The sequence below is a fragment of the Sturnira hondurensis genome, unplaced genomic scaffold, assembly GCF_014824575.4.
Source record: "Sturnira hondurensis isolate 20B ecotype Veracruz unplaced genomic scaffold, ASM1482457v3 Scaffold0022017, whole genome shotgun sequence".
NCBI lineage: Eukaryota > Metazoa > Chordata > Mammalia > Chiroptera > Phyllostomidae > Sturnira > Sturnira hondurensis.
In genome coordinates this window covers 7,552,336-7,578,687 of record NW_028094648.1, presented here as the reverse complement: position 1 = coordinate 7,578,687, position 26,352 = coordinate 7,552,336, and the positions used below count along the sequence as shown (strand labels likewise).

At 44.7% G+C, this 26,352-nt stretch overlaps 1 protein-coding gene across 2 annotated transcripts in view; it reads right to left on the bottom strand.

Moving 5' to 3' along the window:
* Positions 1 to 22,122: 22,122 nt before the first annotated feature.
* Positions 22,123 to 26,352, bottom strand: part of USP46 (ubiquitin specific peptidase 46) — a 55,963-nt gene continuing 51,733 nt past the window's right edge. For both annotated transcript variants that reach the window (XM_037034076.1, XM_037034077.1), the window contains 2 exons: positions 25,389 to 25,467; positions 22,123 to 24,513 (listed from right to left, as the gene is read on the bottom strand). In XM_037034076.1, coding sequence (XP_036889971.1) covers positions 24,412 to 24,513; positions 25,389 to 25,467 — 181 coding nt within the window. In that variant the 3' untranslated portion in view covers positions 22,123 to 24,411. The remainder of the gene's footprint in view (positions 24,514 to 25,388; positions 25,468 to 26,352) is intronic.

The following is a 26,352-nucleotide window of genomic DNA, read 5'->3' as shown; positions in this document are numbered from 1 at the left end:
CAAGATCACCCGAAGAGCATAAGAATTGCATGGAAGGATAGACAGGGTTTACTTACACATGTGTTCATTTAATGGCTATTTTCCAAGCCAGGTATCGGTCTAGGTGCTAATCTGCCCTTACTTAGGGTCTTTGCTCAGATCTCATTTCATGTCGCCTAGCCTGACCGCTGTATTTAATGTTGCCGTTGGTACTGCAGTCTTCCTGTGTCCTTCCTCTGCTCTCTGCTTTCTTGTTTAGTAGCATGTTACATACAAACATGTTGTAATTTACTTCTTTATTGCTTTTTATTTGTATCTTTCTCCCCCCATTCCCACGTTATGCCAGAAGTTCAGCTCCAACGCGGTAAGAATCTGGCTTTGTTTTGTTGGTTAACAAGCTGAATGAGTGAGGCGCTGGTGGTACAAGAGTGAATAAAGCGGGCAAACTTCTCTGCTCTCTACGAATCTCTCTCTCCCTCTCGCTCACCTCCATCCATGCTTGCAGCTGCCACCGCTAAGCTGAAGGCAGCCATCATGCTATCAGCACACCACCCTGACCTCGCGGCTGCTTCCTGAGACGCCCAGGCAACCCAGGTGCCTTTGCGGCCAGGTCATGTCTGGGCTCAGGGGAGAAAACGTGTTTGTTTTGACTCTCGGATTGTTCAAAACCAGGTTCCCAAGCTACACACTTCTGTCCATATAAGTAAGGTTACTGCCCTCCCCTTCCCAACTACGAAAAAGACAATCCCCGTTACTCTGCAAAAAACACAATAAAAGCAAAAACATGTTTAATAAAAGCAATGACAGTTTAATAAAAAACAGAACATGCCCAAAGGAAGCATATAGAAAATGACAATTTGAATTAGACAAAGGCTGAGAGGCCAGATTAAGGATTCTTAGTGAACACAATACAAAACGAGAATGTTTAAAGGTGGGTTTAATTAAAGTGCCTGAATGTGGTAACTGGTTCAAGTAACATCAACCCCCTTTCAGCACCGATAATTATATTGGTGTATGCCATACAGATTAGACACCAGGAAGTGTTTTTCCAGGTAGAAAACAAAATGTGAACAAAAGCATTTAAGACGTTGAGACCAACAGGGCAAAAGACCAGAAAAAATAAAGAGAGCACATGAGTGAAGGGGCTCGTTGCAGAAACCAGCAAGTCCGAGTCGTCTCAGGAATTTAAAGAACTGTTTGCTGGGAGGGATCAGGGGAGGACACAAAAATATCTGTAGGTTTTTCTCTTTTGCTAAAGAAAGAAAGGCCAGTAGTACTTACAATAACAAGAATATGGAAGCAACCTAAGTATCCACTGAGGGACAAATGGATCCAGAAAAAGAGGTATATGTGTGTGTGTGTGTGTGCATACTTACATACATGACAGAATACTATTCAGCCATAAAAAAAATTGTGCTTTCTGTGACAACATGGATGTACCATAAGGCTATTATGCTAAGTGAAGTAAGTCAGGCAGAGAAAGACAAATACTGTATAATCTCGCTTATATGTGGGATCTTTAAAAAAATAGAAACAAAAACCCAAACTCACAGATACAGAGAACGTTGCCGAAGGGAGGGGTGGTGGGATGGTGGTGTGACGTGGGTCAAAGGTAGAAACTTCCAGTTACAAAATAAACAAGTCACGGGGGTGTCATGAACAGCAGGGTGACTATAGCTAATCCCACCGTACTATGTATTTGAAAGTTGCTAAGAGAGAAAATGTTAGACGCTCTCATCATGGGGAAAAATTCTATAACCATGTATGGTGGCATATACTAACTAGACTTACGGTGGTGATCAGTTTGCAATATAGATAAATATCAAAGCATTTGGTTGTACACCTGATAATAATATAATATACTATTGTATGTCAATTATACCTCAATTGTTAAAAACATTTTTTTAAAAAGAAAGGCTAGTAATATTTGTTCCTGCAAAATGAGAACAGAATGGCCAAACCTGATCCCCTGAGGTTCAGCTGTTCAATAGGGTCAATGCGGCCACTAGCCGCATACGCTACTTAGAATTAAACTAAAATTAATCAAAATTAAATAAAATTAAAAACGCTGTTTCTCAGTCACACCACTCACAGTGTAACTGCTCACTAGCCACATGTGACATAGGGGACCGTGCAGATACTGAACGTTTCCGTCATCCCAGGACGTTCTACAAGGCAGCACCGCTACAGAGCTCGGCAGGTGGAAAAGCAAATACTGGTCAACAGCCCTACCGGTCCCACCTGTCATTCTGTTGTCCCCCAAAGAGAGGCCGACTCACAATGTTCCAGTTGGCAAAGACCTTGGCCTCCTAGGGCAAAAGTCTTACTGCTCCTGATGTGGTTTTTTCCATTTTTTAAATAAACAAACAAGGCTCAGAGAGGTTTGTTTAAGCCATTTATTGCATATATATTTATAACGGTGCCAGAGACAGTAAAGTAGATAAAAGTCAGTCCAAAACCTCTGGGTGCTCATAGTTTAGTCAGAGGGGTTGACATGAGAGAAACTAGCCACATCAAGCCAGTAAATATGACGACAAAGCTAAATATAAGGCAGAGTAGCAGACTGGACTTTTCAAAAATGACCGTTGCAGTATTTTCAATGCCATATGCTTTTCCAGAAACTTCTACTCCCCATCAAGAGGTGGGATCTACTTTCCCTTCCCTTCAACCTGGGTGGGCTGTGATGCTGTAATGTGGATTCTGAGCCCAGAGCACACAAAAGATGCAGTTTTTTCCCGGTGCGCTCTCCCCCTCCCGCCTGCCCGCATCTCTCTGTGTCTTGCTGTGCATCTTTGGAGCCCTGAACCACCCTGTGGTTCAAAAGTCCAGCTACCTTGAAGACATAATGTGGAGAAACCACAGAGAGAGATGCCCAAATAGCCCCAGCTCTCCAGCCCCCAGACCTTGCCCTTCCCAGCATGACCCATACCAGCTGAATGAGTGAACAAGTCATCAGGTGGTCCCAGCCCAGTCTTCGAGTCTTCCGGCTGAGGCAGAGACCAGCCATCCCTGCTGTGCGTGTTCCAATCCCAGACCCACAGAATCCAGGAGAGTGATAGTTATTTTCACCACTAAGTTTGGGGGTAGATTGTTAACACACACACAGTAACTTGAACAGTCACTCAGGGAGCGTAAAATTCTTCGCCCTATTTAGAAAAGTCAAATAAGGTACAAGACAGCGTTAGACATGGGACCCAGCCACCCTCAGTCACCTGTGCTGCCAGCAACCCCACTCACCTCAATGGCTCAGGGAATGGAAGAAGTTTGGTGGGTGGGTGGTTTTGACAATTAAGTCATCATGTAACAGTGTGGCAGGGAGAAAAAGGGTGTATCCAACCCTCTGTGAATTTCTATTTTTAATTTATGTATAGGTATAAGCCTCATGATTTGGCTAATGATACTTTTTAAGGATGCCTAGTAAACACGATCTTATTATATCTTGCTCCAGTTAAAAGAGGAAGCATAGGTTTTTGTTTTTTCTTTACTCACATTGGCCACTGGACATGTGCATATCGGACTATTAGACTTATAAGAAATCCCCTGGCACTTCCCTCTTCCTTTGCCCCTAACTTGGCCTGGCTATATACTTGTCTTTTGGATCTCAGAGTAAAAGTAACCTCTTCTGTGAAGCCTTCCATGATCTCCTCCAGCATATTAATTCCACTGCTATGCATTGTTTGTTCTATGTGTACTTGCCTATAGACCTGTTCCTAGAGGGCAAGACCTCTGTCTTACTCGTTATTAAAGGTGTAGAGCCTGGCAGAATGCTGAGCATGTGATAGCTAATCCCTGAAAAAAAAGAATCTGGCCCAACTGTTTATAATGCCTGAAAATCATTTTATCAGCTGTGCTCTTCTTGATTTCAACAAGGCACTCGCCACCCCCCCCAAGACACCTTGTTCCAAGATTAGAGAGTTCTGGGTGTCAGAAAAACAAGTCTTCCTTAAAATGGGCTCCCTTCTGCCTTTATGTGCTTTGCACCCTTTGTAGACCTTTTGCGTCTGCAAAGGCGCAGTGCCCATTCCATCAGTTACTCCGTGGGTGTCACATCCGGCCTCCCCACACTGGGCACATCACCTCTTCTCTAGACTTTAGGTCAAGATATTTATCAGAAGAGATACTTACAAAGTATGTATTTTCCTAGTGAGTACTGTTTATAGGCACCCAAGTAGATTCCAGCCCCCAAAGAGGTAGGACGTTTCTCAAGGCCAAGAATTGCACGTTATTTTCCTTTTATCCACTGCCAAGCCTTCAATGGATATTCAAATTAAACTACTTTGGCTATTCCTTTTCTTTTATTGTATAAATGTGCAAAGATATGCATGGCTCCACAAAACCTTCCCTAAGGTCACCTTTCCTCATTCCCACCCATGTCTGCGGGGAAGAGTTCATCGGGCCTTCCTGTACATCCACAACTTGGCACAAACCTGTTTAAAAGTACTGACCACAGGATGCTCATTCTAGTGAAGCTTCTCTATGTGCCTATTCCCCCCACCAGGTCCAACCCCCTGAGGAGGGCAAGATTTTATTTGTTACTGTATCGCAACACCTAGCTCATCACCTGGCACATAATAGATATTCAATATATGTTGCACGTAAGAGCAATAGAATATCTAAACTAAACATACCTTATTTGCACTCAGAACCCTTTGTCCTAACCATATTTAATAAAGGAATAAAATTCTGCTTTGCTGGAATGACTTGGAGTCAGAAAAAATGACTACACCCATATTGTACTGTTCCGGTATTTTGGGGACGGCAGAAGGGTGTCCTCTCATGTTTTCAGGAGAAAAAAGAAATATGCTTTATGCTTTCGCATAGAAAATTTGCAGAGCAAGGACTGTGCCCTGAGTCGATGTAAATCTTATGACTGCTCCACTGAGGGCACTCAGAAGTCCCAAAACATGACGCTTAGAAAGTGCAAATAGCCTCTATCCTTCACAACCCCCTCTGCGGTGAGGCAGACTGTAAGCCAGTACTTGGCCCCGGGGTGGGAAAGCTTTAGAAGTCAACCCTTACAACGGAATTTTTTCATTCTTTAAAAAAAATTAATCTCCATCATCACTTAAATCTTCTTCAGGAACCCAGTGGGTTGGTGGGTTAGAAATCAAAAGCCACGACTGAACTATCCCCAGAGGCCTCTTCATCGGCTGCGGTGAGAGCAGAAATGTGTGTGCTGGGCACGACAATGACGACGCATCAGGGCGACTTCAGTTCAAAGGAAACCAAGGTTACTAGAATTCTGCTGCGACGCCCCCCTAGGTGGACACTAAATCTGCAAAAGTGGAGTCCAGGCGAGGACTCCGTGGTAACCATCACTAGGGGAAGTGGGTTCCTAGTAAGAACAGAGTGGGTACCTTGCACTCTTGGCTTTTATCTGGTGGATGCCGCCCAGTGGGGAACTGCCCATTTCCCTTTCGGAGCTGGCTGCTCTAAGAGTGAGCCAATAGAGTGGCCTGTCCTTAGCAAGTGTGAGCTTATATTTTGGGCACAGCCTCTTTGCTGACGCCATTTATGTCAACACTTTATAAGTCCTCAGAAATTACCAGTAGTTTAGAAACAGAGTGGTAAAAGACGAAAGCTCTGTGTGCCCAGGGCTTGTTGGCTGGCAGGATGCCAGGCTGGAGATCACTAATCCTTTACCGGATCGGGCGGGATATCATGAGTGCTTTTCCCTGGGGCTGATTGGTTTTGCCAGAGCGGACCCTCTCATCTCCAGCTAGGATGGAGAGAGCTATAAAGCTCCTCCCCCTGTCTGCGTGAGTTTTCAGAGCCCAGTGGGGAAAGGGAACTAAGGACGACGGAAGCCACCTCTCGGTTGGTGTCCTCCTATGATTTCGCCGTAGGCTGTCCCTTTACTAGATACTGGTGATGGGGCGGGTGGTGGACTGAGGTAAGGATGTGCTTTCTACTCACTGTGATTAATTGCGAGTCCTCCCAGTGACGCCAGGGTGGGGTGGGCCTCCTGTAAGAGACGGCATGAGCAGGAACATCAGGGGGCCCTCAGACTCAGGAATGCGCCACTGAGGCCCCCTGGCTTGTTGCAGCGAACCCCTTCTGGCTTTTCAGGGGCTGCTGTGGCAGTGTGGATAGCGGAAACTCCGGGCCCTCAGTTTTGGCCTAGCACCAAACCAACGTGCCAGTGTGGAGTGGGCAGGTTTCATTGAGTATTTCCCTTTCATTCCCAGTTTGGTCCTGGATTCTAACAGGACGTGCTGCCCTTGGCTGCTGACCACGTGACTGGGGTCTGTCATTCCTGTGAACAGCGACCCCTGCTGCAAAGGATTCCTTCCAACCACATTCTGCAAATCCCAGGCCCACAGCAGAAACCTCTGCTCTGGAGGCGATTGCACTTTTTAGCTTGTGAGTAGAGCTCAGGCTCCTGTCAATCCTGTCAGATTCTCCATGGGATAATGAGACTGGGAAAGGATCAGTACCGGAGAATGTGTCCCCAAAGTTTCAAAGAGTTGCTATCCCTTAAATCCTGCTTTTTAATTTTTTAGAAAGTGAAGTTAAAGGCACAGTAGGTTACTTGGCTTGTTGGCCAATTAAAACAATATGAAACAGAATTCCATCTTTGGTAGGCTTGCACAAAGCATTCTCAGCCCACTGATGTAATCTCAAATTCCAGGGTGTGATTTCTACCTGGCCTGCACAAAAAAGTAAAATATTGGGTTGGCCAAAAAGTCTGTTTAGTTTTTTTCCATAAAATAAAATAACTTTACCCTGGCTGGTGTAGCTCAGTGGATTGAGCACAGGCCTGTGAAGCAAAGGGTCACCGGCTCAATTCCTAGTCAGGACACACGCCTGGGTTGCAGGCGAGGTCCCCAGTGGGAGACACATGAGAGGCGACCATACACTGATCTTTCTCTCCCACTCTTTCTCCTTCTCTTCTCCTCTCTCTAAAAATAAATAAAAAATATTTGTAAAAAATAATAAAATAACTTTATTGATTTGGATATTTTGAGTATGTCAGCTATCTCCTACTATTGGCTTCTAGTTGGTAGAGGCCAAGGGTTCTGCTAAATCTCTTCCAATGCATAAGACAGCCCCACAGCAAAGAATTATTTGGCCAACACATGAACAGTACCAAAGAAACTTTGCAGACCACTTTTGACACATTTGATCAGTCACAGCACCTTCTCCATACACTGTACAAATTTCCTTTTTTGCATTTCAATAGCATTTTTTACCTTTCTTGAAATAATAAGGCCTATTATGCTGAAAATGTTATGTATTTTCTTCTACCTTCACTATTAAAATGGCTGCACAAAATTTTGTAATTTTGATAAGTTTTTTTAAAATGCACACTGATATGGCAGCTGTCACAATACACTCTAACAAAATTGTTTCAAATGCAGTTAAAGACAACTAAGCACTACTAGAGCCATTGTACAGAAAAACTAAATGAACTTTTTGGCCAACCCAATAAAACAAAGAGAAGAAAACTGAGCAAATGTTCTTATCTTCTCTATTAGGGTGTACTCACTATTGCAACAAGCAATCCCAATCTTAGTAACCTCACACAAGACAAGTTTATTTCTTGCTCATGCAAAGAGCACTTGGCTCCTGGGCAAGCAGTTAGGGCACAGGAGGCAGACACAAGGCCCGAGGGATGAATCCGGGCCTCCAGCTTGTTTTGTCCAGCCCAGCACCTTGTTTCTACCTGGTGGCCACACCGAACTCCTTGCTCCTAGTTAAGGAGTAGTTATATTTATACAACCCTAAAATTACATTCGGCCCCTTGAAGACAACCTCGTGGCTGATGTGGCCGGCCCCATGATGATGAGTTTGACACCCTGGTCTATAGGGTCATTGTCCTCTCACTGAGCCTTGGCTTGAGCTGTCATTTGAGCCTTGCCCCTGGCCAACAGACAAGACAGAGAGGGAGAGTGAAGAGGAGCACACACGAGAATTTAAGGGCAGGGGTCCCTACTCATTGCAAGGAGGCTGAGAAATGCAGTCCGGGTCTGTCCCCAGGGATAGGAGGGCATGGGCTGGGTGAGCCTCCAGCTGGTCTCTGCCACCCTGCTATGCTCATCACCCCAAGTCAGCACACTGGCTTTTCTCCCCGCCTTTCCCACCCCCCACCACATCCGCACAGTGTGCCCAGGGGAGAACTCACACAGATACACTCTTCTAACCATCTTTGGTCCCCAGGGAATATTACTGTGATTGCCCGGATATCATGAACCCCAAAGCCAGAATGCTCAGCCCATTTTTACAGAATGTGCTCTGCACATTGACAGTATAATGACGATGCTGAGACACCATAGGCAATTCATTCAGTCTACAAACCTTTACTGAGCAACTGTGGGAGCAGATACGGTGCCCAGTTCTGGGGACACAGTGGTGAGTCAGGCAGAACCTGTTTCTCATCTTATGGACTTGAAGCCTAGTGAGGAAGGCAGGTAGCAAACAAGTGGTTACTGAATGACTGTATGAAGGTCTGTCCAGCCATTGTTAATATAATAAGAACATTTGGCACAACATCCACGTAACCTGGCAGCCAAGGAGAGTGGACTAGAGTGTGTATGTGTGAACAATGATGACTTCACTGTACTAATCAGTGGGGGTGGTAGAGTCTATTGAGTGAGCCTGTGTATTGCGTGGCCATCAGATTCAAAATGACTAAGCGGTAGAGCAATGAAATCACCTTTGAAAGGGAAGAGATTTCAGACCATTAATGAGATTCAGGAAAATACAACAGGGCAGCTGATGGCAATTGGGAGACCTGTGTGAGGTCCAAGGTGCATACTTTAAAGGGGACTGAGGCATCATTGTACCTCGTATATTCTTCAGTAAATGTCTCTCTTTTCATACTACACGGCTGGATACCTTCTGGACATACCTTATATATAATTATGGGGTCAAATGCAAGGGAGAGAAAATATATCACATCCTATGAGAATGTCCTTCACCTGGAAAGTTTGAATGAGGAAGTGGCATTTGGTGTGTAGATGCTAATTAAGGGAGCAGGTATGAGGAGGAGGAGGAAGCAGACTGGCAAAAAGCCTGGAGAAAGGAAGAAATTGAACACATGCAAAGACCTGAGAGGCCTAGTGTGGCTAAGGCCCAGTGAGCAAGGAAGAACAAGGCCTGGAACAAAACAGAGAAGTTCATGGACTGTCTTCAAGTCACACAGTCAGGACACTTGGGGACTGGACAAGACAATGAGCTGGCTTATACAGAGCATTGGATGTTTAAGGCATTCATTCCATGGACAGTTACTGAGCACCTACTGTGTACCGTGCACTGTTTTAGGCATTGAAATACAGGAGAGGAGAAACGATGCCTCTTCTCTCAAGGAGTTGAAAAGAGCCCTGAGACCCCATGGAAAAAATTTAAGGGCTAGATAACATAATTAGACTTGGTTTGTTAAAGGCAGGGCTGCTGCAGTACGTGAATGGGCTACAGAGACCAAGTGGGCAGCTGCTGCAGTTGGTCAGGGTGAGAGGGGGCGGGAAGGCAGTGCTTATAGTACTTGGTGATTCATTGGCTGCCAGGGTGAGGGTGGGGACGTCACAGGTAACTTCCAGGTCTCTGAAGATGCACAGTGCCCTCTGAATAGTCTGAGGATGAGTCTTTAGGTGCCACCTAGTTTAAATATTTGGATTCCTTAAAAACACGGACACTGGTGTGGGGCAGGGTAGTTAACCAGAACTTGCCCTTTTCCCAACTGTGTTTAGTTTAGGATAAATAAAAAGCATGTGAGAGGAGGGGGTATTGTTTGTTCTGGCAGATGTAGCACGTCTAAGTCTACCCTCTAACTTCTTCAGTTTCTGATGAAAACAAATTCAGAACGTACTTTGTTATCATAAGGGATCTATTCGTTTCTTAGGGTTGCCATAACAAATTACCGCAAACGTGGCCACGTAAGACAACAGGAGTTTATTCTCTCACAGTTGCCAAAGCCAGAAGTCCAAAACCAAGGTGTTGGCGAGTTGGTGCTTTCTGGAGGCTCTGACACAGAATCCCTCTCTGCAGGACCCCCTCCTAGTCTCTGGAGGTCACTGCCATTCCTGGTGCTTCCTGTGTTATTGACACATCACGCCAATCTCTCCCTCAGGCTTCCCTGGGTTTTTCCCAGTTACTCTTTTTTTCCATCTGATAAAAGGGACAAGTCATTGGATCTAGGGCCCACCCTACATGTAGGATGATCCTTAATTATTATCTGCTAAGTCCCAAATCAGTTCACATTCACAGATACTGGAAGGTTAGAACTTGGACATATCTTTCTGGGAGACACAATTCAACCTACTACGTAGGAAGAATGCTTTATCTTAGAGAATGTGACTGTGGGAAACAGACTGAAAGAGATTTCTGTGTTTTAAGAATGTACATAGAGCCCTGGCTGGTGTAGCTCAGTGGATTGAGCACGGGCCTGCGAACCACACGATCGCGGTTCAATTCCCAGTCAGGGCACATGCCTGGGTTGCAGGCCAGTTCCCAGTTCCCGGCAGGGGACGCACGAGAGGCAACCATACATTGATATTTCTCTCTCTCTCTCTCTCTCTATCTCTCTCTCTCCTTCCCTTCCCCTCTAAGATAAATAAATTTTAAAAAAGAATGTACATAGAAATGTACATAGCAACACACCAGTTTTCTCTTTGTTCCTAACACGAATTACTATAGCCTTTTTTTCCCTCCTTAAATGCCATTCAGAAGAGCAGAAGTTTTGGTAGTTACATCCCATAATTTATGTATAAACAGAGGAAACAAAGGATTTGTTTCACAGTACGTGTCCTTGGAGATGTATACAAATTCTTTCAAGCTAGGCCTAATTGTTTAGTTTAAAGGTTAATAATTTATTTGTCAAAGAGTCAGAAAATAACCAGAGATTAAAGAACATCTGTGGATGAATTAATTTTGTCCCCACTCACACGCACAAGAGCCGGAAATGTACCAGGAGGAAAAGCAAATAAGTGAATTGGAAATCCTAGCCATGTACATCAGGCTTGTGCTGATCATTTTCAGTCTATTCCCCACTGCGAAGCATAATAACAGCTTCAAACACTGAGCTTTAACCCTGTGCTTGCCAGCCACCATTCCAAGCACTCTGCACGTAGCAGCCGGCGTGGCCCTCGCAGCAGCCCGATGGTAATCATCCCCCCCTTCTGCAGAGAGAATTCTGACACAGCAAGGAGCTGGGTAGCTTGCTCTCAGGCAGCCATTAGAACGCTTACTTGTAATGACTAGGCAACTTGTAAAGCCTTCTGTATTTCAAGACTATACATAAAATTACGGTTATCTCTCTGCTGATGGTAAAATCCTGCCCGTCTCTACCAGGCACCCCCACGTCTAGTTGGCCTTCATCTTCCCACCTTCCAGAGACTGTATGGAAACTGTCTCTCCAAAAAGGGATGGCTGTAAGAACGGTTTGAGGCAGGCAGTCTCCATATCTAGTCAGTATGTAAGAATCTCCAGGCACTGGGCAAGCTCACACACCCTCCCAGATTAAACTCAAGAAAACCCAGTTTGCGGATTTTGTAAGAAAAGAAAAAGCATGGGAAGAAATCTATAGATTCAAAGCAACTTAAAACGCAAATTTTTTAATGATCAAGACTAAACACACCATAGTCTGCAAGGATGCACACTGGCATTAAAACGATTTTTAACAACTCAAGAGAATGGCAGCAGTAACAGCCAGCAGAATGGTCACATCTGGGGACAGAGGGGTCACGTCTGGGGACAGAGGGGTGCGGGTCAGGATGAGGTAGGTATGAGGAGGGCCTTTTGGGTGCCTCATGACCTTCTGCTCCTGGTCTTAGGTGGTGGCGACAAGGTGTTTGGCTCAAAATATCCCATTAAACCATCCATTGTTTTTGTGTGGTGTCTGTATCTGTGCTTTATTGAACTGTAAACACATTTTTTAAATTTAAGAATAACTTAAGCCTATTATTTATAAACACAGAGGTGAACACCAGGAGAAGTGGCTCGAACAGGTGAGGGGGTTACTTGGGGGAGTGGCATGGCTTGTGGGTAATGAACTCATAGGACACTGTAACTCCTTCGAGGCTGAGTTTTCCTGATAAAGAATAAATTAATTTTTAAAATAAAATAAGGACAGGAAAAACGTCCTTGCAGAACAGTCGAGAGGATTTAACGATAAACACAGAGCCCTTGCCCGGTGGATAGCTGGGCCCTGGCAGTCCCCAGGCAGTTGCAATTAGATTGATTCCCCGTCGCCAAACTGTGGGGCGGCGACCTGGGTCCTCGAGCCCCAGACTCCTGGACACGTGGTATGCACTCAATAATTATCATCGACTTATTAAATGACTGTGTGAATGTAGGGGGTTCTTCATGAAATTCAAAATATTTCCAACACAATACTTCCCAGCAAACCCTTGCTACTTCCAGCTATGAACCAGCTAGGAAATGCCATGTCCTATTAAGGCACTTGAAATCAGCATCAGAGAGGTAACGAGAAGAGGTCTGATTAAGACATTTCACAGAAATAGAGTCCCTCTGACTCAGAAGCAGTTGAAAAGAACAATAGCACTAAACTCTAAATCTCAAAATTGATATATTTACTAACATTTTTAAAGCAGGCTTTTGCTCCCAAATATGGGCTGGGCTTAGTGACTTTTTTCCCAAGAATAAAGCATGGAATGGGGAAAATAATGTCACAGTGGTGAAGTCTGCAGATGTCGCCTTGACCAAGGGACCAAGAGGGACTCCCACAGCGGTAAGTCCTGTCGGCTGGGTGTGCCCGCTGACTGGGAGCAGGGAGAAGGCGCCTCAGCTCTGCGGAATTCTCTGCAAAAGTTCGTTAGCTCCATTTAATCATGTCTGAGCAAACCGCCAGACAAACTGAAACTGCAGGCGTTCTGTAAAATAGCTGGCCAGGACTCCTCAAAACTGTCACGGTCATGAAAAACACGGTAACTGATTTGATTGTGCTAATCATTTCACAATGTGTACGTATATTATATGATCACATTCTACATCTTAAAAAAAAGTTTGCTGAATGATAGACATTATGAAAAACCAAGAATAAAGTGCAAAACTGTCCCAGACCAAAGGAGATGGTGGGGACATGACAACTAACTGTAACGTGGCACCTGGGACTGGCCCCTGGGAGGGAAAGACAACGGGAATGGAAAAACTAGGAAGATCGGAATAGAGTCTGAAGTCCGTTAATAATGCTGTGCCAGTCTTGGTTTCTCAGGTTCTCAAATGTTCCAAGCAAATGTACTCTCCCAACATTGGAGGAAAGAGTAAGGGGTTACACAGGAACTCTCTGCGATATTTTTGTAACTCTCTTGTAAATCAAAATGATTCTAAAACTGAAAGTTTATTTTTTTAAATACTAACTTTTAGATTCTCTTATAGTAAAACTCTTTAGAAGACAAAAGTAAGGCCTAACCTGTCACCCGGTAGAGGGGGTGAACTTCGTAGTGTGCCCACCTTCCCCAGTGGTTCCGAGTAATCCCGCAGTACAAGGGAAGGAATCAAAAGGCAGGCGGCCTTAGCGAGGGAAGATGTTTTTAGCAAAAATCACCTCGCAGTGACTTCCTTTTCAAGGCCATGGCGGTTCTTCCCCTCTCTCACGTCCACACCTGCACCGCTGGAGCGCACAGCCCGACCATCCGCTAGCACCACGGTGGAATACTAGCCATAAAAAAGAATGAAATCTTGCCATTCGCAACAACCTGGATCGACCTGGGGGGTATTATGCTAAGTGAAATCAGTCAGGCAGAAAAAGACAAAAACCATATGATCTCACTTGTATGTGGAGCCTAAAAAAAAAACAAAACAAAGATCGAAACGGAACAGAAACAGATTCAAGGACACAGAGAACAAGCTGATGGTTGCCAGAGGGGAGGGAGGCAGGTGGGTGAAAAGGTGAAGGGGATTAGAAAGTAAAATTCCCAGTTTTAAAATAACTAAGTCTCGGGGACATAATGTACAGCACAGGGAATGTAGTACATACTATTAAAATGTTGCACGGTGGCAGATAATTACGAGGCGTATCAGGGTGATCAGTATGTAAGTTATGTATAAGTGTCGGATAAGTATGCTGTACAACTGAAACTGATATACTATGGTATGTCAACTACACTTAAGGAAGGAGGAGGAGGAGGAGAGAAGAAGGAGGAGGCGAAAGAGTGGAAAGCACTTTGCAGGGACAGGATCTGAGTGGCTCAAGTGGAACAGCCAAGTCAGTGCGGCCAGAGCCAAGTGCAAGAGCAAGTGGCAGGAGGCTGGACGGAGAGGAATAGGGCAGATTTGCAAGGCTTCGTGGGCGTGGTGTAGAACGATGAACTCACCCAGAGCCGACAGAAACTCAGGGGATAAACTCAGCAGAAGCACGATCCGGGTTCTGCGGTTAAAAACTCCCTCTGACCCCTGGTGCACTGCTCTGAAAAGGACCTGCCAAAAGTGAATCACCTGCGTTTGCTCGTGGGGGAACCTTGGGCAAACCCAAATGGAGACGTGTTCTGTAAGGAGATGGCTGGCACTCTTGAAAACTGATTTTTTTTTTACGAAAGGCAAAAAAAATCTCCAATTAAAAAAGGCTAATAACAGACAACTAGATGTCTCTTAGGGATTGGATCCTGGGAGAAAAAATTTATAAAGGACATTATTGGGACAATGGGCAAGATTTACATATGGGATGCATATTAAGTAGTAGTGTGTAATTTATGTTTTGATCACTATACTGTGGTTATTCTGTAAGAGAAAGCTGCTGCTTTTAGAAGATACAGACTGAGAAGTATCTGAAGTGAAGGACCATGGTGTCTCCAGCACACTTTCCAACAGATCAGCAAAAGTAACAACAATAGTACTAATAATGATATATTCATAAAGCAGGTGTGGCAAAATGTCACCATCAGTAACTCTAGGTAAAGGGTGTACAGGTGCTTATTATTCTGATCTTGCAACTTTTCTGTACGTTTGCAATTTTCCAAAATAAAAAGGTAAAAGAACTCCCTCACGTTGATGTGCATGATAAAGCAATAAAGAAGGCTGGTGCAGGCAAAGCAGAAAGGTGGTTTGGACTAGGCAGTTGGCAATGAACGTGAAAAGATGAGTATGTGGTGGACACCTGTCTTGGAGGTGAAAGCATGGGCCTGGGAAATCAAGGGAGAGCGGTGTGGTGAGACCCAGGGAACTAGGTTGTTGAAAGCTTCCCACTGGTTCTGGTGCAAGGCCAGGTTGGAGAACCACAGCTCTGGGCACCGTGTGGCTTGGATAAACCCCACCCTCAGGCTAGACAGGGTTTATTCATCACCATCCCAGGGACTGTCTGACAAACAAGATCACTCAGGACAACTTACGGTCAAAGCAGGGGGTGATGGCATCACTTTCATTAAGGACTTTGTTTGAATTGGCTGCTTCCTAAGTGCCCTTTCCAAGTCCTACCCTTCAACTTCCAGGCTTCTAAATAACATCTCAAGAATAACAGAATAAGAATACATTCTGTGGCATTTACAATTTAAATCATGTGCCTTTGGCAGCAATTAGAAAACAACCCTAAATCAAGGAAAAACATTTCAGGGAGAAGACAAGTTGCACAATTGAACCACTTGGAAATTCTAGACCCTGCTGAAAGGGGAGCAACGGAAGAACACACGCGGGTGACTTTCTAGCCTCTCTTGGCTCCAGGACACTTGTCCGAAAGACCAGATGAGGAGAGACCTCGAGTTCATTGCACTGACTTCCGGCAGCCTCAGAGTTATGTTTCTAATTATCATCCTTAGATGGTGGTGCTAGGGTCTGCAGAAGCTAAACAAACATTAAAATAAAAAATCACCTCTGGCATTCACAAAGCCAAATCCTTCTGAAATTCTGTTATCTCTTGCCTGGAGGCTTGAATGAGTCCCTCTAATTACCCACAAGGACCTCCCCGGGACAAATCCAACACTTGCTTGTGAATACGGTCAAACCTCCTGAGCCTCCTCGTGTAAATCCTTCCCGTCTAAGGGGGAAGGTTTTAAATTTAGATGAAATGGGGCGCATTCGGGGTGGTATGGCCAAAAATTCTATAGGCACCAAGATATATGAGGTCTGTCTGGAAAAAGTCCAGCCATTGTTAACATAATGGGGATAGTTTGCATGACATTGATGTAACCTGGCAGCCAAGGAAAGCGGACTGGAATGCACATGCGTGAGCAATGATGATCTTACTGTACTAGTCAGTGGGGGGTGATAGATGCTGTGGAATAAGCACGTGTACCGCGTGGCCATTGCATTCAAAATGCACTGATTGAGTAGGACAACGACTCTGCATCAAATTTTGCCTTAAGTGTGAACACTCCTCCACAGAAACTACTTGGGATGATTCAGGTCACAGCTATGGGCGCCTTGTGATTGGCAGCTTCATCACAACGTGCCCACTCATGTATCATGTCTTGTGCAGTTTTGCAGTTTTTTTGGCAAAACATCAAATCACCCAGATGACTCAGCCCCCCTACAGCCCAGATTTGGTGCCCTGCAATTTCTGGGTTTTCCTAAAACTGAAATATCCTTTGAAAGGGAAGAAATTTCAGACTGTCGATGAGATTCAGGAAAATATGATGGGGCAGCTGATGGCAACTAGGAGAATCATGTGAGGTCCCAAGATACCTCCTTTGAAGGGAACTCAGGTTTCATTAGCCTGTGTACAATGTTTCTTGTACCTTCTTCAGTAAGTGTCTCTAGTTTTCATATCACATGGCTGGATACTTCTGGACAGACCTGACATACACACGGAAGAGGTGAGCAGAAGAGAAACTTGGGGACTATTTTTAGGCTGTTCCCACTAGAGGGCACTAGACCTGTACTGTGTCCTCAATCACCCCTAGGACCCTAGGCCTTAGCCACTCCACTCCAGCCTTCTGATTCTAAAAGGCTCATTGGCATACGTAACGAGATCCAGACTGAACTGGACGCCTCTCTGTTGGAGAATATTGGAACTCTTGAATTAGACTATGTACTCTCCCTGTAAGTGGGACTCAGACCCATCTTACTGATTCCAGATCATGCCTCAAGTAAGGGTTCTGACACCTCAGTGAACTCAAGGGCTCCAGACTCTCTAAGGGTAGGTGCCAGGAGGTGCCAGGAACTTTTAGGCAAAGAACAAAGCTTGCCAGTCTCACCATATCCCACTCATAATCACCATGCTGTATTCCTATGGTGCTTTCCAGTAGTCTCTACACATCTCAACCCTGTTCGAACTTCCTTTCACAGGTTAGGAAAAATGGAAGTCTAGATTTATCTAAAGTTACTTGTAAGAAGCTTCTCAGGGCATCCAGCCCAAACATCACCATCCCCTCTGGGCAGGAGTGACTGTAAATCAGACGACTTGGGACACGAATGGTGACCTTGAATGTGTGTGGCTCCTTTTCCTTCTGGCCACGAGAGCAGCAGATCCAGGCTGACCCCAGGACGTGGCTTATCTGTCAGTCCAGCCCACTCCTCTGTTGCCGTCCTGCAGCCTGGGCACCAGGAACACGACTGCGGTAGAACAAACTGTGTTTGACCCTCACAGCAGCAGGAGACCACGCATTGCGGGGAAGGAGGGCCAGCTCAGTAAGAGGGTGTTAGAACATACGGGTATGGGGGAGGGTTGGAGAAACAGGGGTTTGCTCCGGATTGGGTGTGGTCAAGAAGTGGGGATAATTCTTTGATCATGTATTTAATACCTTAATAAAGCTCATCTAGACAGATGAGAGCAGCGAGTGACTCAGATTGGTGGGGAAGTGGGGTGTTTGACATTTTGTGGTTTGTAGTGACCTTGTTTTGTCTATGCTTAATTATGAAGCTGTCATATTTTTTGTTTCACTTCACGATGACCACAGTGTGACCTTGCCTGATCTTGGTGTTCTGCGAGATGATGTCCAACCACCAAACACCATGGCTCAACCATGCAAACAACATAGTTAGGCTGGCAATTGACACTTATTTTTGTTTTCTGGGCTTTGGGGTAGGAGAGATGGAAAAATATGCAATTATAACTTCTTTTCAGGGATTTCAAACAAGTTATTATGGGAGTGGCAGAGGGACCAACAGAATGAGTTTATTCACACTGGTATTGTAAGTCACTACAAAATATTTTATTTACCCTCTCGTATGGAAAGTAAGCAATTTTCAACTAGGAGGTGAGCTCTCCAGCGAAGAGCCTGGGCTTGCTACAGAAGGTAGGAAGGCACTCTCTTACACTCATCCTGTGCTTATTTTCAGTTGTCTTGGCACAGAATGTTTTGTCAGGTAAGGTCAATTAAGAGAGACTCGGAAACACAAACACAGTTGAGTCGGATCAAAGGACTTGGTTAAATACAGAGAAATGGAGGCTTCAACCATCCAATGGTTTTGCTTCCAGCCGAGTCCAATCTGAGTCTCAGTTTTCTTCTGGAAGCTCAGTCCTTCAACCAGGAGGTAAGGACAAAACAGGAGTTCACCCCACATCCCAAGTGCCCAACTTCCTGCGAAGGGTTTCTGTGGACACCCACATGCCTCAGCACTCCGCGGCACAGTCACTCGGAGGGGAGGAGAGTGAGGGACGCACGTGGGCAGCTTTAACGTATGATGCCCGAGGCTGTTGGCACTTTATTATGAATCATCGCCTGGGAGAGGAGCACAAGGTTAGGAATCCTCGTCACCAAATCGAATGTCATTTCTGACTCTGGTGTCCCATAACCACAACAAAGTTGTTTTTCATTTCTCTGTAAGCTCCTCATGTGCTCTGTGTAAAGCGCCGTTGAAACATAAGGAAATCCATAAAGGAAACATAGGTTGATAAGCCAATAAAATCATTAGTCACACAGCTTAAAAGCTCTCATGCCTGATTATTTCTAATTATTTGTAATAATGTAAAGAAATTGTTTAGATGTTCGATTCATAAATCTACTGTTAGGGCTTTCACTGTTCTGGCTGTTTTAATGTGAGAATTCAGAGGGGAGGTGCTCAAGTCCTTTGCGGCAACACAGCAGACTTATGTATTGTTTGAAAAGTTGCGTCCTCGAAAGGAGGAGCTACGAGGCACGCTCAGGCAACAGTGAGAGCAGGCAGGGAGGAGCGTGGAGCTCCAGGACTGGATCCCAGAGTAAAACAACAAAAACCAACACAGTCCCCCTTTATCTAACAGTGCCCATCCAAAGCAATACCCATCTGCCCGGGAAGACCCGGGCCAAATGCCAAACTGCCAAACTGTGATGAATTCCCCACCCCACCCCCCACACGATATTTCCACAATTTAAATTTCTTCCCCCTAGATCTATTTTTCCCCTGAGACAAAAAACCCAAAAGAGGGTCCCGCCTGCTTCCCTATTTTACCCCCCAAGTCCAATCACAATGCCACGTGTGTAATAGATGCTACCTCACTTAAAAACCTGTCCACTGCAGACGTCCCCAGGACAAGTCTCAGTGGTCTGTCTTGAGTATTATCCCCACAAAGTGTTCCCTCGGGAGAAAAAGACTTAGCAAATATTTTTTCTTTGGAAATGCAAGACTTTGGTAAAGGGATTTGAAGTCTCACTAAAGAGAGACAGAGGAAATTTTTTAGAAATGGAGAATGGTTCTCATTTCCCAGAAACTGTCACACTAGTGGTGACAGGCCTCACCACCATTGGACAGATGAACATGAGGAGGCCTAGCAAAACTTTGTCTTGAGGACCTTCCCTCCCACAGCCTTCGTGGTAGATATAAGTAATTTCCCCAGCAAACCTCTGTTCCAAGCTCAGTCAGGTCCAACTGGAGACTAGCTGGAGTGAAGGGCCTTAGCTTCACCGATTGTCCCAAGAAACAGTGGATGGAAACAGAGAGACGTCAGGGTACATTGTCCTGCTCTTGGTCTATGGGTGTATACTTTCATAAGTGGGCCCAAACAAATGTGTGAGATGACAGACAACCCACTACCCACATGTGGGCCCCCTGAGTGCCTGGTTGGGGGAAAAAGCTTTGGGTGTGTTCACAGAAAGCTTGAGTCTTGGCTCCGGGAGGCCATACCATGAGACCACAGGACATGGACCTGCACCTGTACCAGGTTGGTAGGCCAGTGCAAGAAGGGAAGTGCACCCAGGTGGGGTCCCCCACAGCTCAAAACCCACCCTGGAGCCTGGGCCTGGCCGCCAGCACTGCAGGGCTAGGACAGCACTCCTATTCTTGCCTAGACACCAGGGGCTGACAGGATCACAGAGCTGGAGGCCACGTCCTTCTTTGGGGAACAGATCTTTTATTTCATCACTGGTAGACTCTATATGCAAAGCCCCAGGCAAGTAACTCATTGTTATGCATAACTACCTACCCTTATTTCTTTTTTTCCAGTAATATGCTCAATTGGCTATCTCCCGGATACAGATTTCTGGATTAATTCTTTTGGTCTTTTCATTCAAAAAAGTAGTAAGTTATCTCCAGAACACTGACTTTATCAACTTTGACAGTAGCATTGTCTTGACATATTACAATGACCAGAATGTTTACATTTCCACTGCTTTGAAATTAAGTCTGGAATAATTACCTACAGATGGGACTTACCAAAGACTCACATTTTTATAAAAAGGCTTTTAAGTCCACGTGTATAACATTATCCGGATATAATTCTCTAGGAAGAGGACTCCTATGTATTTATTTATTTATTTAGCAAACAATTTTAGAGGCAGGGTGTTAAACTGATTGAAATTTCACAAGATTGACATTATTGCTTAAAGTGCTTGAATTGGTTACATTTTAAAAAATGAAGGTACAGATTATTTTAGATAAAAACTAAATGTTTTTTTAGCAACAAAGTCATATGAGTGCCACACACACACAGTAACTATTTTGACTACACGGAAATGGAAGCCCAAAATAAATGAATGTAATACTGAAAGACAGAAATTTAATTAGGCGGAAAAGTAGGAGTAATTTCCCCTGACCCATGCCATTTCCATGAGTGAGTCACAACAGTGCTGGAAAACGCCTTGACCATATGACAGCAAATGAGGGCAGAACATTTAATGCACAATATTTTAATACATGTATGTGAATATACAAAGTTGATCAAAATGCAATGTTTAAAGATAAAGTCCATCTGTAATAAAGTTACACTCCGGTATCTAAAATAAGTCCTCAGCTCCATTTAGAACATAGCTCACTGTTAGACATGCCCATGAAGTGAAGGGTGTCCGTGGAAATATATGCGTAGGGGCCTTTTCTATCATTTTTTCCCCTGTTTCATCTGAAATCCAAAATATACCAGGCTATAAAACCACATACAACCGGCTTCCCATTCACACCAACCCCCTCGTGCTGTTCCATGGCTCCCTTCAAACCAGGCGACCTCACACAGCCTCGGAATGGAACACGCATCACCGTACCAGGACAGGCGGCAGCGTTTACTGAAACTCACCTCTAAACAGACAGCGTGTTAGCACCCTGTGCCACAACCTGGAGGCTAAACAACTAATAACCCATAAAGCAAATACTGGCTGGGCCAAAAAGTTTGTGTGTTTTTTTCCGTCAGATAGCTCCAGTAGCACTTAATTGTCTTTAACTTCATTTGAAACAATCTTGCTAGATTGTATTGCGGTAGCCGTTATCTTATTGTGCATTTTTTAGAAAAACTCCTCAAAATTGGTGAATTTTTGTGTAGCCATTTTAATACTGAAGAAAATAAGCAACATTTTCAGCATATTATGCTTCATTATTTCCAGAAAAGGAAAAACACAACTGAAACGCACAAAAAGATTTGTGCAGTGTATGGAGAAGGTGCTGTGACTGATTCAACACGTCAAAAGTGATTTGTGAAGTTTCGTGCTGGCGATTTCTCCCTGAACGTTGCTCCACAGTCAGGTAGACCAGTTGAAGTTGATTAGTGATCAAACCGAGACATTAATTGAGAACAATCTATGTTATACAATGCAAAAGACAGCTGACATAGTTCAAAATACCCAAGTCAATAAAGCTTCTGGTGAACATGAAAAATGTGTCTCTTATTTTACGGAAAAAACTAAACAAACTTTTTGGCCAACCCATTATTTCTTCTCTTTTTTAAAGTGTAAAACATTGTAACTTATTTTAAAACACCCAGCAGTTCAGGAAAAAAAATACGGTGGACCTCACTCCTGCCAGAACTTGATATACAAACACTGGCCATCTGCAGGAACGGTGCTGAGCCTTGTGCCGTGGCTGACCTCAGAGCTGTCTCGCGTGTCCCACGCCGGTCTGTCTCGGCTTTGCGTGACGAGTAAAGGACGCAAAATTAAAGAGTGTCTGCATGCTACGTCTCCATATAAAGTGAAACGACTGGGGGGAAATGTAGCTGCCAAGTGTTTGTTTCATTAATTGAGGAAGCAGAGGGAAGAAATGACCAGATAGCTCTCAAGTTTAAGAAAGCTGATGGAGTGTCAGAGGCGAAGTGCGTGTTGGTCGTTTTCCAATCTTCGTTTCCTGAGTCGCCCGACTGAATCTACGGCTCTGCATTTAGATATTACTAATATGGGCTACCAAATGAAACATTTTTTTCCTAATAAATTAGCTTCAAGAGTTATTTCAAAGATAATTTTAATAGTTTTTCTTATGAATCAGTTCCAAATATATTAGATATCAACCATCATTTTTTTTAAACTTTGTGACCTGCGATCAAATATATGGGTTATATATATATATGGTACAAACAGTTCCTGTCTCGATCACCTTCCCTTGGAAACTGTCTCTCCTTAAAAACAGAATAAAAACTCACCTTCCCGGTAAGTGATTACTGCATACGTGTTACGGAGGAAAAAACAAGACAAAATATTTATAAATATGAATTGGCCTCTAAACAAGGCAAGGTATATTTTTGTCACTCGTATAAAATAACGTGAAGATCACCCTGTTTTGTCTTCTCCAGTGACAAGTAAGACATTTCACTTCAAGTGTGAACAAATGAAGTGTTGGCATGCTTACTTAAGTTCTGAGCAATAAACAGTTCAAGGTATTTCAGAAAGCAGAAATCCAGTTTTCATCTAGATAAAGTGCTACGCTCTTAATTGTTGCAAAATGGCCATTAACATTTTCAATTTCCATTTTAGTTCACATTATGCCAAACGTTCGCATGTTTGTTCACTGATTTATTAGGTAACAAAATAAAGTGTTCACAGTATATCATAGTGTATGGAAGTCCACTGACTTCCTGGAGAAAGGTGTACGACTCATAGTATTTGTAGGAAACCAAAAACCAGCTCCACAGCAAAACACCATGTTGACCCTTTTAACAAAGGTACCAATACTCAAATGACCTAATAAATACATATGTAACAAAAGTGAAAAAAGTAAAAGTAACTATGGTGAGATGAGGTTCTTCCAAAAAACTCCATCTTGTCAAGCATTCTAGGAGCCTGAGCCAAAGAAACTGCCACGCCGGTCCTTCCTCCCCCTGCCCGCGGACACTTCCTGGGAGTCACCTTTGCACCCAGCTAACGGCAGCCTTCCCTCAGCTCCACGCGAGCCCGGGGACTGGCCAGTGCCTCGGTACACAGTCCGAAATGTTTGAGAGTGAACAGCTGCACAACACGGGTGACCGTAGTGAAGGTGCCGTGCCTCCGTCCCTCGAGAAGAAGCATGGCGTTGGCACTGACCAGCTATGGAGGGCAGTGCGGGAGGCCATCACCGCAGTGTCCCTGCCCTGTGACCACAGGCTGCACAATGCCAGCAGGTCTGGGAAGATACCCTGGAAAGCTTAGCCGTGCCATAGAGGCTTGATACAACTCACAGGACCTTACAGAAGCAAGTGTCACTAAAAACAAACAGCAAAGAGTTATTTTCCTGAAACGTGGTTTTGGTAAAAAGGTAAGAAAAGGAACTGTTTACTCCCCCACAAAAGCTTCCTCCTCTTGGCTTTGCCTGCCCTGAGCTCCCAACCTTCTTTGCCCCCCGACCCCGGGGAATGGCTAGGTTAGCGCAGCCCCGGGCACATGCCAGACACCATGTGCCGCCTGGGGGATGAGTTTAGTATTGAGGTTACTCATTTTTAAACAATTTCACTCACACAAACTTAAAGCTATAGTTGCAGCCCTAGAGGTGAACATCTACCCAATTCTTCTGTCCTTCTGTCAGATGAGAGGCAGAGAAGCTACAAACAGGCAGCCATGTTTCCAGGGACCAGTTAAAGGAATGCATTGAAAGGAGACCCTGGAAACCATTTAGGAAGATCGGCAAAGACCCAAAAGAGACTGCCGACATTCTAGGAAATAAACGTCATTCTAATTCAGCCAGTGGCATAGCATTGACCCAACCCTAAAATTAGTGACTGTTACTCATATAAACCTTACTACAATCAGATTGCAGTTAACTCTACCTCAGACTAAAATAAAACCACGAGTAGTGCTGTGTGTAAAAAACAAAGGGAGAGAGAGTCTAACACAGCCAGACCATGGAGACTCGGAGTGACGCCACTGGGGGCCGCCGGGGAAGGAGGGGGTCTGCAGAGAGACCCGGTGGCGTGCTGGGGACACCTCCCCGACGCGCGTGAGTCTCGCAGGTCTTCAGTTATTCTCTGGACTGATAGAATAAAATATATCCAGATTCTGAGTTTTTTGATATATCTGATGTCAGGCCATAGAATTCTTCAATAGCTTGGGCATCTATTTTCTACAAGAAAAGAGAAATAAAACAAGAGACCTGGTCAACATGATTCCTGGGAGGAGGACAGAAAAACTAACGGAATGCACAAGAAAAATGTAAGAAACGCCGCTGGCTATAAAATTACAGTTGGGAACTCTCCGTAGCGAACGGGTAATTCCACAGACTCGGCAGAGAGACAGGGTAACAGAAATTGTGACTCTCTGGGAAAGATGGCCACCCTCCAACCGATCAGCAGCCACGTGTGGGCACTCTTTGAAGAAGCCAGGACTTCTGTCCTTCCCAGGGACAAGTGGCGAGTTGGGGGAAGACCTGGACGCTATCTTTCCCTCTCGTTTTGCCCTCGTGGGCGAGAACGGACCCCACCTCTCAGTATTGCACACTCTCCAGCTAGTACTCCTTCACAACAAGACCGACATACGGCACGCTCTGGTGCGATATAAAGATTTCCAGGTCCAACAGACCAAAAAATTGTTTTTTAAATAATAACAATACAAGGAAAATATGGTACAATGAGAGAATTTTAATAGATCCTAGAAGTTTATTATTTGGTCTGTACTGGAGAGGCTCTAATCAGATTAGGAAACAGAACTCACAAATAAACATGACTTCACGTGGCATAAAGATCCCACGTCTGTGGCTGATCAGTCAACAAAAGCACAGTTAGGAGCCCAAAATCACATCCAATCTCCCTGCACAGAGCATGGGAAGCAGCAGAATTTGATTGTGAGAGAAATGTATTTTAACATCAGATTATGGGAGAACAGGCCTATCTTTAAAAATGTGCACACCTACCCATTCCCCAAATACCACCCCACGCCCCCAGCTGTAGAACGCCCTGCATACCCACCCCTCCCCCACTGTAGAACGCCCTGCATACCCACCTCTACAATGTCGTCGTCAAACAAAAGCCAGAAGCCATGACTTTTCACAATAGTAATATAATGCCCGCGATTAGGGCCGCTGGAAAAGAACGAAGAAAAGGGAAGTAACCAAGTTAACTAAGATTTACTTCTTTATAAAACTCTAGGTTGTTGCCTATAAGTGGCAATTCACTAGGAAAAAGCTTCCACCCAGACAGAGAGCGTGGCAGAGGCACGTCCAGGACCACACTCATCTGACCCATTCGCCTGGCACCTGCGCTGTCCTGGGCGCAAGGGAGCACGGAGGGGACAGAAATGGCTGTGGCTAAGGGCTCACAATCCAGTGGGAAAACAGACATTCAAATTCAACTAAACTTAACAAATAATCACTGTATACCTACTATGTGCCAGATCCTATTCTGGCTATCAGAGGAAGAAGCAGTGAATAAAACCAAGTCCCACTTTGGGGGGGCAGGTATTAAATGGGCAATAAACAAACTAAAATGAAAGGGTATTTCCAGTGGTGGTAAGAGCCATGAAGAAGAGAGCAGATGAGTGACAAAGTGAGTGTGGAGGGAAGGTATGACCTGGCCTAGGTGAAGACAGCAGGCTCTCTGACAACATGCGATTTGAGCAAAAGGACATTTCCCTGAAGGAAATGATTGCGGGGGTGGGGGTGTCCATAGGCCATGGGACTCTATTAGCTGGAAGCTTCAGAAACAGAGGGCAGCAAGTGCGAAGGTCTCGGGACGTAGTTCTTGCTGTGTTTGCAGAACGGCAAGGAGGCTGGAGCCGAGTGAGCCAGAGCCAGGTGGCAGGGAGGAGGCCAGGGAGGGCATGGGGTACCGAGGTTAGGATTTTGGACTTGGCTGTGAGTGAGCCAGGAGGACCCAGGGAAATTCTGAGTGACGTGATCTAAGTTTCAGAAAGGTGCTAATAATCCTCAATGTATAATAACAAGCACTAAAATAAAAAGGTACACACG